The sequence below is a fragment of the Octopus sinensis genome, linkage group LG21, assembly GCF_006345805.1.
Source record: "Octopus sinensis linkage group LG21, ASM634580v1, whole genome shotgun sequence".
Taxonomy (NCBI): Eukaryota; Metazoa; Mollusca; class Cephalopoda; order Octopoda; family Octopodidae; genus Octopus; species Octopus sinensis.
Window position 1 is genome coordinate 9,106,930 of NC_043017.1, and position 15,969 is coordinate 9,122,898.

The 15,969-nt window shown below is 40.6% G+C and overlaps 1 protein-coding gene across 3 annotated transcripts in view; it reads right to left on the bottom strand.

The window, feature by feature from the left end:
- LOC115222862 (Golgi reassembly-stacking protein 2) overlaps positions 1 to 15,969 on the bottom strand; it is a 47,880-nt gene that overhangs the window by 18,964 nt on the left and 12,947 nt on the right. The window contains exons 2-3 of one of the 3 annotated variants that reach the window (XM_029793217.2): positions 8,398 to 8,478; positions 3,634 to 3,663 (exon numbers count right to left, since the gene is read on the bottom strand). In XM_029793217.2, coding sequence (XP_029649077.1) covers positions 3,634 to 3,663; positions 8,398 to 8,478 — 111 coding nt within the window. Of the gene's footprint in view, positions 1 to 3,627; positions 3,664 to 8,397; positions 8,479 to 15,969 lie in introns of all 3 variants that reach the window. The other 2 variants (XM_036512044.1, XM_029793218.2) reach the window with 2 other exon arrangements.

Here is a 15,969-nt window from a genome sequence, read left to right on the forward strand (position 1 = left end):
ATATATATATTATATGTGTATAAAAATTTAAGCAAGCTCCTGGACCTTAGCGTTTGATTCCCGTCACCAAGACAACAGCTGAATATAAAGGGAGGTGGCAAACTTAGATTGACAAGTTGTGTTTGGTTTTTTAAATAATATATTTCAGAGGGCAGCAGGAGGGGGGAAAGGAGTAGTATGAGTGGATGTGAGGGTGGGAGAGGATGAATCACTGAACGGTTGAAAAGTTTAGTTTGCAACCATGATGTCTTTGGTTCAATCCCATTACTCAGCATATTGTGGGACGAAGGTCTGTACTACTGTAGTCTTGAGCTGAGCCAAGGAATGATAGGAGTGAAACTGGGCTGATGGAAACTGTATGGAAGCCTGTTAGACAGACCAGACCTCCTGGTCATCATCATTTTTAATGCTCACTTTTCTATGTTTGCATGTGCCAGATAGGTAAGATATAGTTACCTTCTTGGGCCCTACTGACTCTTAAGGGCTGGTTTTCCTGGTCTCCATGGCGTAAAGCCCACCTGCATGGGACACTGGTCTGTCGCAGGACGACTCATTTTTGCCAGCTGAGTGGACTGGAGCAGTGTGAAGTGAAGTGTTTTGCTCAAGAACACAATGTGTTACTCAGTTCAGGAATCGAAACCACAATTTTACAATCATGAATCCAACATCCCTAACCACCAAGCCATGCACCTCTACCCAAATGGGCCAAATGCAGTTTATTGAAGCAGATTTTCTATGGCCAGATGCTCTTCTTGTCACCAACCCTCACTGGTTTGTAGGCTAAGTTAATATTTACCTGTAGCCAGACATGTTTTCATGGCAGACTGAAAACAACACTGCTTGTATGACAGTGACTCTTGCTTACAACTATCACATGATGCCAAGATAAGGAGACACAAACACAGACCCATGCAAGGTAGGCTTCTTTTAGTTTCTGTCTATCAAAACCTATACTTAAGACTTTGGTCAGCCAACAGCTATATTAGAAGCCACTGGCTACAAGTGCCTTGCAGTGGGACTGAACCAAAAACCATGTGTTTGGGAAGCAAACTTCTTAACCAGAAAGCCATGCCTGCATTTATACAAACAGTACCATGGTGAGTTTGCCACAAGATCAGGGGAAAGAGGAAGGAAATATCTGAGGAATACTCAGCCACTTACATACGATAATACGATGAGTAAGAGCCATTGATCAAGCAACTGAAATACTCAGCTAAAACTGCAGAGAGTTCCATTAATGAGGAAACAAATTCCAAATGGAGTTCCTGATTTGGGACTTGGTTTACCATCAACCTCATTCTTGATGAAAATTGTCTTGAAAATAATCTCAAATCTTCGTAGTTAATCTACATTTCTCAATCAGTGGCTGATAGTTTTACAGACTGGCCGAACTTTCTGGAACTATAATCAGGACACTATTTCTCTTAAATGCCAGACCAAATTGATGGCCGTGTAGTTTAAAGGGCAACACCACAGACAGACCCTCTTCCCCTTTCTGGGGTTTCTGCAGGCAAAGTACATAATTAGATTAACCTCACTGGAAGGAGGTTCGCAGCAATCTAACCACTCAGTCAAGTGGTTGGTCACAGGAAGGTGTTCATTCATCCAGATTTTGCGTTATGGGTAATGTATTATGCGCCCTTGAATCAAGGTACATAACTCTGTTATGTGACTGCCCCATTGACAATGAGCTTCAAATTTACAGGCCACTCCCCCACCCACCAAAAAGAAACTAAACACAACTCATACATAACAAAGGAAGAGAAAAGGAAGGAAAAATCATATATATATATATATATATATATATATATATATATATATATACACACACACACACACACACATTAAAGAAGGTGGTTGTTTGAGGCTGGAACAATGCAAGAAGGTACAAAGTAAACTACACAAAGAAAACAAAACAAAAAGTGGCAGGTTTACCATGTATTTCTATATTTTGGGGGTGCAGACCCCTTCTTCAGGACATTTGGAAAAAATTGACTTTTTTGAACAACCATTTTTACCAAATGTCCTGAAGAAGGGGTCTGCACCCCAAAATATAGAAATACAAGATGAAACTGCATCTTTGTTCTGTTTTCTTTAAAGTTATTCCACACAATGCTTCAATAAAACTACCACACACACACACACACACACACACACACACACAAGTCTAGCACCTTCAGAATATACTTTTTGATTCTAGGCCTTGCATCATTTCATATATTATAACATATGGACATTTTCATTCTAAACTTAAATTGCCCCGCTCACTCAATCAATGAAAACATGGCTCTTTTGTCTTAGAATGGACTAAATAATTGATAAGAATTTAACTTTTTCAGACATTTCATGAACAAATTCACACATATTGGAAGCATTTAATTTCTAACTTATGGCTTTTGAAATGTTAACATTTTACTCTTTTTGATGAGTCATCTCTTTGTTTTGTTTACTCTTTACTTGTTTCAGTCATTTGACTGTGGCCATGCTGGAGCACCGCCTTTAGTCGAGCAAATCGACCCCGGGACTTATTCTTTGTAAGCCCAGTACTTATTCTATCGGTCTCTTTTGCCGAACTGCTAAGTTACGGGGATGTAAACACACCAGCATCAGTTGTCAAGCAATGCTAGGGGGACAAACACAGACACACAAACACATACATACATATACATATATATATATATATACATATATACGACAGGCTTCTTTCAGTTTACGTCGGCCCGGGGCTATAGCAGAAGACACTTGCCCAAGATGCCACGCAGTGGGACTGAACCCGGAACCATGTGGTTGGTTAGCAAGCTACTTACCACACAGCCACTCCTGCGCCTTTGTCAAATAATTTTTATAATAACAATGCTAGAAGAAAAGTATATTTACAACTTCCAGACAATATTTGTTACATCTGTATATCTGTTGCATTCTACAAGCAAAACCAATGCTCACTATTTTATTATAAAATACTTTGTTTTGTTTTTCACTAACATCTAAAAATCAGGAACAAGAAACTCAGAGTGATGATGTGCAAGAATCTGGCTTTCAATAAATTCTTTACATTATACACACACACACACCAAGAATAGCAACATCATTTAATATCTGTCTTCCATGCTGGCATGTGTGGGATGGTTTGACAAGAGCTGGTAGACCAGAGGACTGCATCAAGTTCTATTGTCTGCTTTGGCATGGTTTCTATGGCTAGATGCCTTCCTTCAGAATATATGTACACTTCTTTGGTGATAGTTGTTTTGCTATATATTTCTACACTTTTCCATCACACATTTTACTAGCTATATATGCCTGTCTCCTCCATATAACTTTCCTTGTTTTGCTTTTCTATTTTTATCTTCTTTATATATGTTTATATGTATGTGTTTCTATATTTATATATTTGCTTACACATAGATGTATACATGCATATATAGATACAAATATAAACACACACACACACAGTGCAATCCTTTTACGAAGTATTAAAAAAAGTTGAAGATAAAAATGAAAACAGGTCAAGAGACATGCAAGGAGAATAAATAGAAAGAAACCCTTGGGCCAAACTGATTGATCTGCCTTGAACAGGAGAATCGTGAAGCAAAAAGGGAGGCCGGCGGGTAGAAAATAGAAAGTACATACAAGAACCTTTTCACCATGTTGGCTAGCTCCTGGACTCTGTGGTGGACAAATTATCAAGAGAGATAGATAGAGGCAGAAAACAATATAATTGATATTTATTAATGACTGAGGAGACCATTCCACAGATATTTTCAATGATGATGATAAGGATGAGGATGATGATGTGCTTGTTTGTGTGTGTTTGTGTGTGTTTGTGTTGATATTGTGCTTGTTAATTGTAGATAAGGATCTGGATCATACAAAGCGGTGACTTTTGTTTGCAGTCTTCAGTGAAAGCATGCCTGCACTAGGGACACATATTACCTCCCTTGAAAACAGGTGAGAGTTGGTGACAGGAAGAGCATCCAGCTGTTGAAAATTCTACCTCAACAAATCTCATCTGACCCATGCAATCAAGGAGATGCTGAATTAATGATATACGTATATACTTCAGGTTGTCCCAGTCCACTCAGCTGTAAATGAGTAAACAGGCGACAGACTTGCACCCCATTGAGAAGGAATGGTATGACCTCAGTCACTTATACACCATGCAAGCATGGAGAAGTTGACATTTGAATAACAATGATGATGATTATGATGATAAGACCATTTCTAATATTGATTTCAAATTTTGATGCAAGGCCAGCAATTTCCATAGAGGGCTTAGTCAATTACATTGACCCCTAGAGCTCAACCAGGACTCATTTGATTGCCCCCACCCACCCACAAAAAAAAAAGAAAATCAATGTTGCCTGTGGCAAAATTTGAACCCACAATGTCAAGATGAACAAAATGCCACTAAGCATTCTACCTGGTGTGCTATTGATTCTGTCCGCTTGCCTTGTTACATTTCTAACACTGGCAACAAATCAACTCTTCATAATTAGTAAATTGATGTCATTAAAATCGTTACACCTAACGATAGTATTTATTTGTGGTTTGGAGAGCCAGTGTCTCGCTTCTGATTAGATGAAGTCATTAAGATAATGACTGGGGTCATTTTAATTAATTAATCATAAACCTATGACTTCTCTCGTTACGTTACGTTAATTTGTTAATTGCTTTCTATTGTTGAAGTCCTTTCATAACAACTGACCCCTTCAACCCGTTTTGCTGTAGATGTTATTTCCCCCCACCGACGTACGGTGTACCTAGGACTACATTATTTAAAGTATCCTTCCTTTCTTTTTCATCTTCTTTTAACTGATGCATCTACATCACCAACACCTTTCTTTTCAAACTGAGGTAACCCTGCATCTCCCCTACACTATGACACCTGTTCCGGTCCCTCCTCCCTATCATATCTTAACCTCATATCACCTCATATCACCTCCCTCAATATTTCTCTCTTTACTCCACCCTCAGTTGAGGAGGAGGGTTTGTCTCACAAGTTACTTGGTGGCATCACTAGCGCCGATTGCCATGTAAAAAGCACCCCCTACACTCTCTGAAGTGGTTGGCATTAGGAAAGGCATCCAGCTGTTCAAACCATGCCAAAAAGACATCAGTGCAGTCCTCTGGCTTAAATGGAAAACAGACATTAAATGAGGACCGTTTTATTGTATAGTAGGGTATGATTTTGAGGGAGATTGAGAGACAATGTAGAGAGGCCTTCCTTGTTGACTTGAATTTTAAAAAAACTTGTTGAATGAGCAAGTGAACATGGATCAAAGAAGGAACCCCAGTCATTACTCAGCCTGCTAAAAATAGCAGCCAAATCCCTTTCAGATCACACCTTACTGCCTTACACAAAGATGTAAGAGAAAATGTAATCCTTATTGTACAAAACAACAAGACCGTCACAGCTGCAGTTTCTTTGATTAATTCCACTTGAGGGCTAACCTAGGGTTAAGGAATAATCATCTTTTGAATAACATTGGATCCTAAAGTCCATATTCAGCTCCATTTAGCAGAGAGGACCCTTCTCTCTGCCCCAAATACATTTAAGTTGATGATGTAAAAACAAAAAGTATAATTAAATAAATAATAATTTCTACTCTTAACGATGAGAATCTAATAAAAATTCCTATCATAAAGGCACCGACATGGCTGTGTGGTTAAAAAGTCCACCTTGTAACCATGTGGCTTTGGGTTCAGTCCTACTGTGTGACACCTTTGGAAAGTGTTATCAGTTATAGCTCCAGACCAACCAATGCTTTGTGAGTGAACTTGGTCTATGGAAACTGTGCAGAAGCCTGCTGTATGGATGGATGGAAGCACTCCGTCGGTCTCGACGACGAGGGTTCCGGTTGATCCGATCAACGGAACAGCCTGCTCATGAAATTAACATGTAAGTGGCTGAGCACTCCACAAACACGTGTACCCTTAACGTAGTTCTCGGGGATATTCAGCGTGACACAGAGAGTAACAAGGCCGGCCCTTTGAAATACAGGTACAACAGAAACAGGAAGTAAGAGTGAGAGAAAGTTGTGGTGAAAGAGTACAGCAGGGATCACCGCCATCCCCTGCCGGAGTCTTGTGGAGCTTTAGGTGTTTTCGCTCAATAAACACTCACAACGCCCGGTCTGGGAATCGAAACCGCGATCCTACGACCGCGAGTCCGCTGCCCAAACCACTACGCCATTGCGCCTCCACAGCCTGTTGTATATGAGGAGGCTAACAGGCTGGAACTTCAAAAAACAGTCCATCTTCTTGTAAAAGTTTATTAACCCTTCAGCATTCAGATTACTCTGTCAAATTTGATGCTTATTTTTTCCCATTGCTTGGAATTAATCATGCATTACCTCACAGCTTTGAGAGATCGATGACGTGGTTGCTTATTTTCAGAATGGCATTGTAAGGTTGATGTGAGGGGCTGGATCTGGCCAGTTAAAAAAGGTAGAATATTTGGGCCTGATATGGCTGATTTTGAATTCTAAAGGGTTAAATATGTACTCTGCTAAGAAGTATTGAATAATTCTTCGGTTTCATGTCAAATTACTTTTATCATAACTTGACATAAATGCAAACTTCAATATAAATGTGTGTGTGTGTGTGTTTGTTTGTTTCCCACCGTTGCTTGTCAAATGGTTTTGGTTTCTTTGTGCTTCCCATAATTTCGAATTTTGGCAAAAGAGTCTGAGAGAATAAGTATCAGATTTGATAAAATGACAAAAGAAAAAAAGGGGGCGGGGCAGGGATCTGGGGTCAGTTTGTTTGATTAAACCATTCAAGGCAATATCTGAGAAGATCTGCAGTCCGATGACTGAAACAAGTAAAAGAACAAAAAATATGTTTTGGAAAGTGCAAGATAGTCTTGAGTGTTATTTTTAATGTTTTGTTCTGTTTGTAGAAATAACAGGGTTGGCATAACTCAGTGGGGCAGAGGCCATTATAACAGGCTTAGGATTTAGGCTGGTCAGGAGTTCTACGAGTCAACAGGTTGGAGCTTGGCTCTGTTTCCATGATGTATAAGTAACTAAATCCCAACATCCTACACCACCTGGAAGGGATGCTGGTCTGTCGCAGAGTTAACTTCCCCACCTATTGTTGGAATTCATTTACAGCTGAGTAGACTGGGGTAATGTGAAATGAAGTGTCTTGTTCAAGAAAACAACATGCCACCCAGAACAGGATTTGAAACCATGACCTTATGCTTGCGAGGACAACACTTTAACCATCAGGCAATGTGCCCTCACTATAATACTCTTTACTCTCTCTTTTATTTGTTTCAGTCATTTGACTGTGGCCATGCTGGAGCACCGCCTTTAGTCGAGCAAATCGACCCCAGGACTTATTCTTTGTAAGCCTAGTACTTATTCTATCGGTCTCTTTTGCTGAACCGCTAAGTTACGGGGACGTAAACACACCAGCATCAGTTGTCAAGCGATGTTGGGGGGGACAAACACAGACACACAAACATATACATACATATATATATATACACAACAGGCTTCTTTCAGTTTCCGTCTACTAAATCCACTCACAAGGCTTTGGTCGGCCCGAGGCTATAGTAGAAGACACTTGCCCAAGGTGCCACACAGTGGGACTGAACCCGGAACCATGTGGTTCGTAAGCAAGCTACTTACCACACAGCCACCCCTACGCCTACTAATAGTGGTAGTTTAAAAAAAATAGTCAGTGAAGAGGAATGTGAATGACCCAAGGGTTGGAAAAGGATTGTGTGTATGTGGTTATCATAAGAAATAAATGAAAGGACTTGTGCAAGGGCTAAGGAAAAATGAGCTACGACAAATGAAAGTGACCAATGGCATGCGTTTGAATAAAATAGACAAATATTGGTATGTTAAATACCATACAATAAAAATTTCTGATAAATTGAAAATTACTTGTGTCTCTAGAGGATGGAGGTAGTAATTACCAAAAGGCAATTAAAACCAAATCCACTTGAGAAAGGGGAGATAATCTCGAGAGTTAAGAATTCTCCAGAACAGATATGCCATTGAGGAAGAGGACAGGCTGAGTGTCAGGAGATAAGAAGGACAGGTGTGGACAGGTGTTTCTGGATCAGTAGCCATCATCAGTTCTCCAGACTTGTACAAGGCATGAATAGGAAAATGTAATCACTTAGGTAATTTGCATAATTTAAAGAAAAAAAGAGGTAAGAGAAAGCATTCAAAGTGGAGAGAGAGAGAGAAGAGAGAAGAGAGAGAGAGAGAGAGAGAAGAGAGAGAGAGAAAGAAGAGAGAGACAGAGGCTGGCTCTGTTGTATAGACAGAGAGATGCAGCTAGTTGAGATGTTTGGCTCGTACATTATTGGAAATAATAAGCAAACATAGATAAGAGAGAGAGAGAGAGAGAGAGAAAAAAGGACGAGTAGAGGCGACTTACCAGTCTTGTGTTGTCAATGGCGACAATGAAATCAAAGAATGCTTCTAGTCCAGCTTTATGGCCAGGAGAACCGTCTTGAACCTGGAGGAGAGAAAGAATATCCAGATGTCACGAGAACAATTTACACACACACACACGCAGACACACAGACATCTTCCTGGTCTTGGAAAGTCTGTAAAGGCAATGGATAAAGCCACCATCTCTAGGGACCAAAATACACAAACGCTGACAGACACATAAATACTCATTCACACACATATTAAAAAAAGCAAAAAAACAATCACTGTGCTATATATATATAAATTGTTTAAAGCAGACTCAGTGCAGAATAAGCCAGTGGTGGTGGTGGTGGTGGTATAATAGCATTTTTCATGTAATCCCAAGTTGCAGTTTATTGGCAAAATGTGGATGGTGGTGGTGGTTGTGTCAGGAGGTCTGATTAGGTTAAAGTGGAACCTGTTAACAGTTAAACAAGGCCGAGAACTTAGGGGTTAAACAACAACCCCAGAAGGGCAAGGGCACCTTTGATAATGTAGTCCAAGATACATAATGCCTGAGGTCTGTTGGATTAAGAGCTAAACAGCAACAACAACTTTCACTCACAGACCTAAATAAGTAATGTATTTACAGGTGGGTGAGAAGTTGGGTTTGCGTGTGTGTGGGTGTATGGGTTTGTGTGTGTGTGGGTGTATGGGGGGGGCACAAGTATGGCTGTGTAGTAAGAAGCTTGCTTCCCAGTCATATGGTCCTGGGTTCAGTCCCACTGCATGGCACCTTGGGCTGACTGAAGCCTTGTGAGTGGATTTGGCAGATGGAAACTGAAAGAAGCCCATTGTATGTATATATATGTGTGTGTGTGTGTCTTTGTGCCTGTGTTTGTCCCCCAACCACTACTTGGCAACCGGTGTTGGTGTGTTTACATCCTGTAACTTAGTAGTTCAGTAAAAGAAACTGATAGAATAAATATCCGGCTTAAGGAAAGAATAAATACGGGGATTGATATATTCGACTAAAAAAAATCTTCAAGGTGGTGCCCCAGCATGGCCACAGTCTATGACTGAAACAAACAAAAGTTAAAAGCTACATCCCCCTCCCCCCATGATTAGGTTTGATGCAAAGCACCATGGGAAAGGTCCAGGCTAGGAATATCATTGCAAGAACAACTCTGGAATGAGGTTGTTCAAGAATGGAGCAGAGTGAAGGGCATGATTGCAGAAAGGTACACAGACACCAGGTGGACATGTGCAGTTGCTGAGTGGCATCCAAGAGATGGGAAAAGGCCTCCTGGAAGGCTAAATGGACATCTTTGTATCTGTGTATATATAACCTACACAGGAGCTGGTGGAACTGAGCATCAGATAAAGCGCTCTGTAGAGTGTTTGCGACCAGCATGTCAAGCTTTGACTTGAAACCAACTCAAGCTCTGCTTTACCTTTGGTCCCACTGGGGTTTATAAAGCAAAGCACCAGTGAAGAACAGGGTCATTGACTGTAGCAACACTGACCTTAGAATGCAAAGAACCAGTTCATCCTCTAATTCACAAAATAATTGGAACCATTATGTATGCGAGTGTGTGTGTGTGTGTGTATGTAACCGCGTGTGTACCGTTGCCGATTTTTTCCCCTCCGTCTTCCCTTCTCTGGATCTTTCCTTTTCCTATGTTTCTGACGAAGAGCTCTGCTCGAAACGTAAAACCCTCCTTCTTCCCTTCCTTCCTGAGCGTCCAATAATACTATATTTGTTCCACGTCCTCGCGTTGTTGTTGTTTTCTCTTTGTGTTTTCATATTTGGATTAACTTTATATATGTGTATATATATATATATATATATATATATATATATCAAAACTGAAGAGTGGAAAATTTGATACATTTTTAAAAGCCATGGATTTTATTAATGTAAACATGCAGATGTGCTTCACTGGGCATGACTTTGATTATATATCATCATCATTGTTTTACGTCCGTTTTCTATGCTAGCATGGGTTAGACACACACGCATATATACACATACATGTAAATGTCAAACAATGGCACTCAATACTGCGTTGGTGGATAAAGGTTACCATTGGTTTCATGTTAAGAAAATATCTTTCAAGCTGATCACACAGAGAAACTGGTCTTCATTTTAGATTTAGAACACAGAAAGATACATACACATACAAGAGAGAGAGAGAAAGAAGTAAATAAAATTTTTTTATGTCTGCTAAAAAATGATGATGATCTATGTATCTATTTATATATAAATTATGACATAATGTGACATGTATGATATATAAATATATTGAATACTAAAATAATTAGCTATGCTTTGAATATTTTATTGCATAATGGTCTTAAGTTGTTGAGGGTGAATGTTGTTGCTTAGCTCTGATACAATAGACATCAGGCATTGTGTATCTAGGACTATATTATCAATAGTGTCCTTCCAAGGCTGTTGTCAGCCTAATCCAGTTGACATGTGATTAATATCAATCCAACAATAACCAACCTATTCTTTCTGCAGGCATTATGTATCTAGGACTACATTATTGAAAGTGAGCTTCAAAGATGTTTGTTGTTAAACCCCAGGTCAGCTTTGATCCAGCAGACCTTGTCAACCAGCCTGTTCTTTTCCCAGGCATTATGCATCTAGGGTTACATTATCCAAAGTCAGGGTCAAAGATAGTTGTTTAACCCCAGGTTAGCCTTGATCCAGTGGACCTATGATCAGGTGTAATCCTGTCACAATCAGTTTTCTGTTCACTTTTCTTCTACATTATCTAATGTGTGTTGCCATTTTTTGTAGGGATGTAATTTGAGGCAGATTTGGCTGCCATCTCAGACAGGGTGAGTGAATGACAGTGGTGCTGGTGCTCTAAGTGGTAAACAAGTCTGAACAAAACAGACAGGTATAGCAGGTATTTCACAACATCAAAGCCTGTGCAACGAGGCATGAAGCCTGGCATACTAAATAACCACTCTACTTTTGGGTCACCTATGCTGGAAACAGTAGCTAAATTTTCTGCAAATCACATCTTAATGTCCCCTTGGATTATGAGGCCAGTGCACCCTGCACACAGGGAAAAGATGTGATGGTCATAGCAACCACGACACCAACTCTGCACATAAGCAATGGTAGGGGGACAAACACAAACACACACACATACATACATATATCCAATCTTGATCTGGCAATGTTTCTAAGGCTGGATGCCCTTCCTAATGCCAACCACTCCGAGAGTGTAGTGGGTGCTTTTTACGTGTCACCGGCATGGGGGTCAGTCAGGCGGTACTGGCAATGACCTCGCTTGAATCTTTTTACACATGCTACCGGATGGTGCTCTTGGCACCCTATTAGCACGGGCACAAGTGCCAGTAAGGTGACGCTGGTAATGATCACATTCGAATGGTGCCTTTGAGCCTGGTGCAGCCATCTGGTTCACCAGCCCTCAGTCAAAATCGTCCAACCCATGCTAGCATGGAAAGTGGACGTTAAACAATGATGATGATGATGATTATATATACATATGATGGGCTTATTTCAGTTTCCATTCACCAAATCTACTTACAAGGCTTTGGTCGGCCCAAAGCTATAGTGGAAGACACTTGCCAAAGGTGCCACGCAGTGGGACTGAACCTAGAACCATGTGATTGGTAAGCAAGCTACTTACCACATAGCCACCCCTGCAGCTATACATATATATATATATATATAAGTTCATAAGACACACAACTAATGTTACTGGGTGGGGGTGGGGCTATACTCAATCTCTGAGATAATCTAAGGGCTGGAATGCCTTTCACAAGGGGTCAGCTTATTGAGGGCTAATCTACCTACAATATTGACAACACCTGACCTGCAGTACAAACACCACTACTCTCACCACCAACAACTCCCCTTCCACCACGACCACCACAAAGAAAAAGCCAGAAGATAAAATGACATTATTAGATACCTGTAACAGGTATCTCTATTGTCTCTCATAAATCACCTGTACATGAGGTGTGAGTTTATACGTGTGTGTGTATATATGTGTGTGTATGGTGTGTGCATCATTTAGTTGGCTTATTGATTTTATAGCAACAGCTTGTTTCTGGTGGTGGTGGTGGAAGCAGATGGTTGTTAAGGCCAGACCTGATCCAGCAAGATTATGACCTAATGTATCCCAGAGCCACAACTATCTTGTCTTTTATTCAGGCAGAGTGTATCTAGGATTACATTATTCAATGTATCATAGCATTTCTCTGAGATGATAGAGCATAATTTGTGGGAGAGATCTGGCTGCTATTTCTAGCAGGTTGAACAACCACATAGTGGCACCTGTGACTGTGGTTGTTGTTTAACCCCAAGTCAACCATTAATGAACAGATCCATGGGCAAAGGAAATCCAACTGTGACCATCCTGTCTTTGCTATCATATTTGCTGGGTACCACAGGTCAGCATTCTTCTTCACAGTGTCATTGGCACAGGTGTGGCTGTACGGTTAAGAAGTTTGCTTCCAAACCATGTGGCTTCAGGTTCAGTCCCACAGTGCAGTACCTTGGGCAAAGGACATAGTTCTGAGCCAACCATAGCCTCATGAATAGATTTGGGTATATTCTCTGAACTGATTTGTCCCTTAATATATATACATATACGTAACCTATATTGCAGCTTTATAAACAAGACTAATTTAGCTGTTTCTCCACAGATTGAGAAAAATAATAAACAACTTCAATCAATTTTCAAATCATATTGGATTCTCATCAGAGGCATCAACATCAATTTGACCAATTCCGGAGAAACAAGCAGACAATCTGTTTAAATATTCAATGATTATAATAGCTGTAGAAAAGTGGGTCTACTAATTTGCATAGCGTGTCAACACTTTGTTATACAAACACCAGGGTCCAGTCAAAGGGGATCTTAGTCAACACAGTATCGAGGTATAAACAGGGCTAATTTAGTTGTTTCTCTGCAGATTGGAAAAATATGATGTGGGACACAAGAGGGAATGGCATGAGTGTAAGAACTGACCACTTTATATATATATCATCATCATCATCGTTTAACGTCCGTTTTCCGCGCTAGCACGGGTTGGACGGTTCGACCGGGGTCTGGGAAGCCAGGGGCTGCATCAGGCTCCAGTCTGATCTGGCAGTGTGTCTACAGCTGGATGCCCTTCCTAACGCCAACCACTCCGCGAGTGTAGTGGGTGCTTTTTACGTGCCAGAGGAGTCTGGCATCAGCCACGATCGGTTGGTGCTTTTAACGTGCCACCGGCACGGAAGCCAGTCAAGGCGGCGCTGGCATCGGCCACGTTCGGATGGTGCTTTTTATGTGTCACCGGCACAGAAGCCAGTCGAGGCGGCGCTGGCATCAGCCATGTTCAGATGGTGCTTTTTATGTGCCGGTGAGAGAGAGAGATAGATAGATTAAGAAGGAGAAAAGTAGGGAGGCAGAAAGGAGAGAGAAAAGGAGGAAAATTAGGGACAAAAGAAGCAAGCTGGAGAGGAGAGGAGAGATAGACAAATATAGGGAGGAAGGAAAAAGGAAAAGTAGAGAGAGAGAGAGAGAGAGAGAGAGATGGGAGAGAGAGAGAGAGAGAGAGATGGGAGAGAGAGAGAGAGAGATGGAGAAATAAAGGGAAGAAAAACAGAAAACAGAGATTAAGAAAGTAAGCTAGAGAAGAAAGGAGAGCGAGAGATAGTGACAGAGTGCAGTCTAGACAATAATACAGCATTTTAGCTTCATAATTATATATAATTAGTTGCTAATGAGAGAGTGTGGGGGAGAGAAAGTGACCAGCTAATACAAGTTAGCTTAAGCCAACCAATTTTCTTAAACACCACAGTGGACATAGGTCAGTCAGACCAAGAGAGATCAGACTATTTATTCCTTTCCGGAAGATCCTCACTAACACTTTTGAACTACATGGTCTCTGGTTCAGTCCCACTGTGTGGCACTTTGGACAAATGTCTTCTTGTGTAGCACCAAGCTGACCAAAGCCTTGAGAATTTGGTAGACGAAAAGTGAAAGAAGCCCATCGTATATATGCATCTGTGTATGTGTGTGTGTGTGTGTGTGTGTGTATATATATATATACACACACACACACACACGTGTATACACACACATGTGTGTGTGTGAGCATGTGTATGTAAGTGTGTACGTTTGTCTTCCATTGTCTCGACATTGCGTGACTTGTAAATCAAAGCCATTCATTCCCAATGTTCTGCAAAAACCATGTCTGGCCAGGGGTGAGGTGGGGGGGATATTCCCTTATTTGGAAAAAGGTGATGGCTGGTGACAGGGAGGGCATCTGATCAAAGAAAATCTGCCTAAACAAATTCCATCCGACCCATGCAGGCATGGAAAAACAGATGTTAATGTGATGAAACTGTGATTGCTGTACCTCAGTAGGGTCATGACAGCTTGTTTGCCATCTAACAAACACACACACACCATTAATTACTCATTCAGCTTATAATTGTTTTCCTGAGCTCTACAGCATTAGAGATGGTCAGGTCAGGCTTGGGGCTCATGATTGACAAGATCAATATAAATCTGATTGTTGTGAGGGGCAAAAGATCTTTAGTTTTAGGTTTATTGCCCTTCATCCCTTTTTGCCATGAGGAAGCAGTCTTCAAGAGATCTAAAGAAAAAAAAATGCACAAGAAAAAAATGAAAACTGGTGGTGGTTAATGTTGAATTAAATTACTCAGTGAAGGTCATTAGTTTGGAGAGGTTTGCCCTTCATCCTTTTGGGGCCAATGAAGAAAGTACCAGTTTAGCACTTGGGTTGGTGTAACCAACCAGGTCCCTCACCCAAAATTTTGGGTCTTGTGCCTATAGTAGAGAATTATTATTATCATCATCATCATTATTATTATATAATTATTATTATTATTATTATTATTATATAATTATTATTATTATTATTATTATTATTATTATCGCTGGGTGAAATGCTTAGCAGTATTTTGTCTGCCACTACATTCTGAGTTCAAATTCCTCCAAGGTTGACTTTGCCTTTCATCCTTTTGGGGTCAATTAAGTAAGTACCAGTTACAAACTGGGGCTGATGTAATCGACTTAATCACCTCCTCCAAGTTGCTCTTGTGGCAAAAATTTGAAATTATTATTATTATTATTATTGCCGGGCGAAATGCTTAGCGGTATTTTGTCTGCTGTTACATTCTCTGTTCAAATTCCGCCGAGGTAGACTCTGCCTTTCATCCTTTCAGGGTCGATAAATTAGGGTCGATGTGATCAACTTATCCACTCCCACCCCACCCCAAATTTCAGGCGTTGAGCTTAAAGTAGAAAGGATTATTATTATTATTAAGGCAGAGAGCTGGCAGAGAAGGATACAGGTGTTTCAAGAAGATTGATCCTGGATGTGAGAAAGAGAAAGCAGACACAGGTAGACATACACAGGTACAATAGAAACACGTTGGGGGTGTTGAGGCTTGTCTTTCTCCTCTTCTTACGTCTCCTCACCCACCACCACCACTATCATCATGCCTCATCTTTACTGCCAATGCTACGTGGAACTTTAACAGGTGTCACACAGGTGTGATAAGTCGATGGTGGTAGCAGTGGTGTGG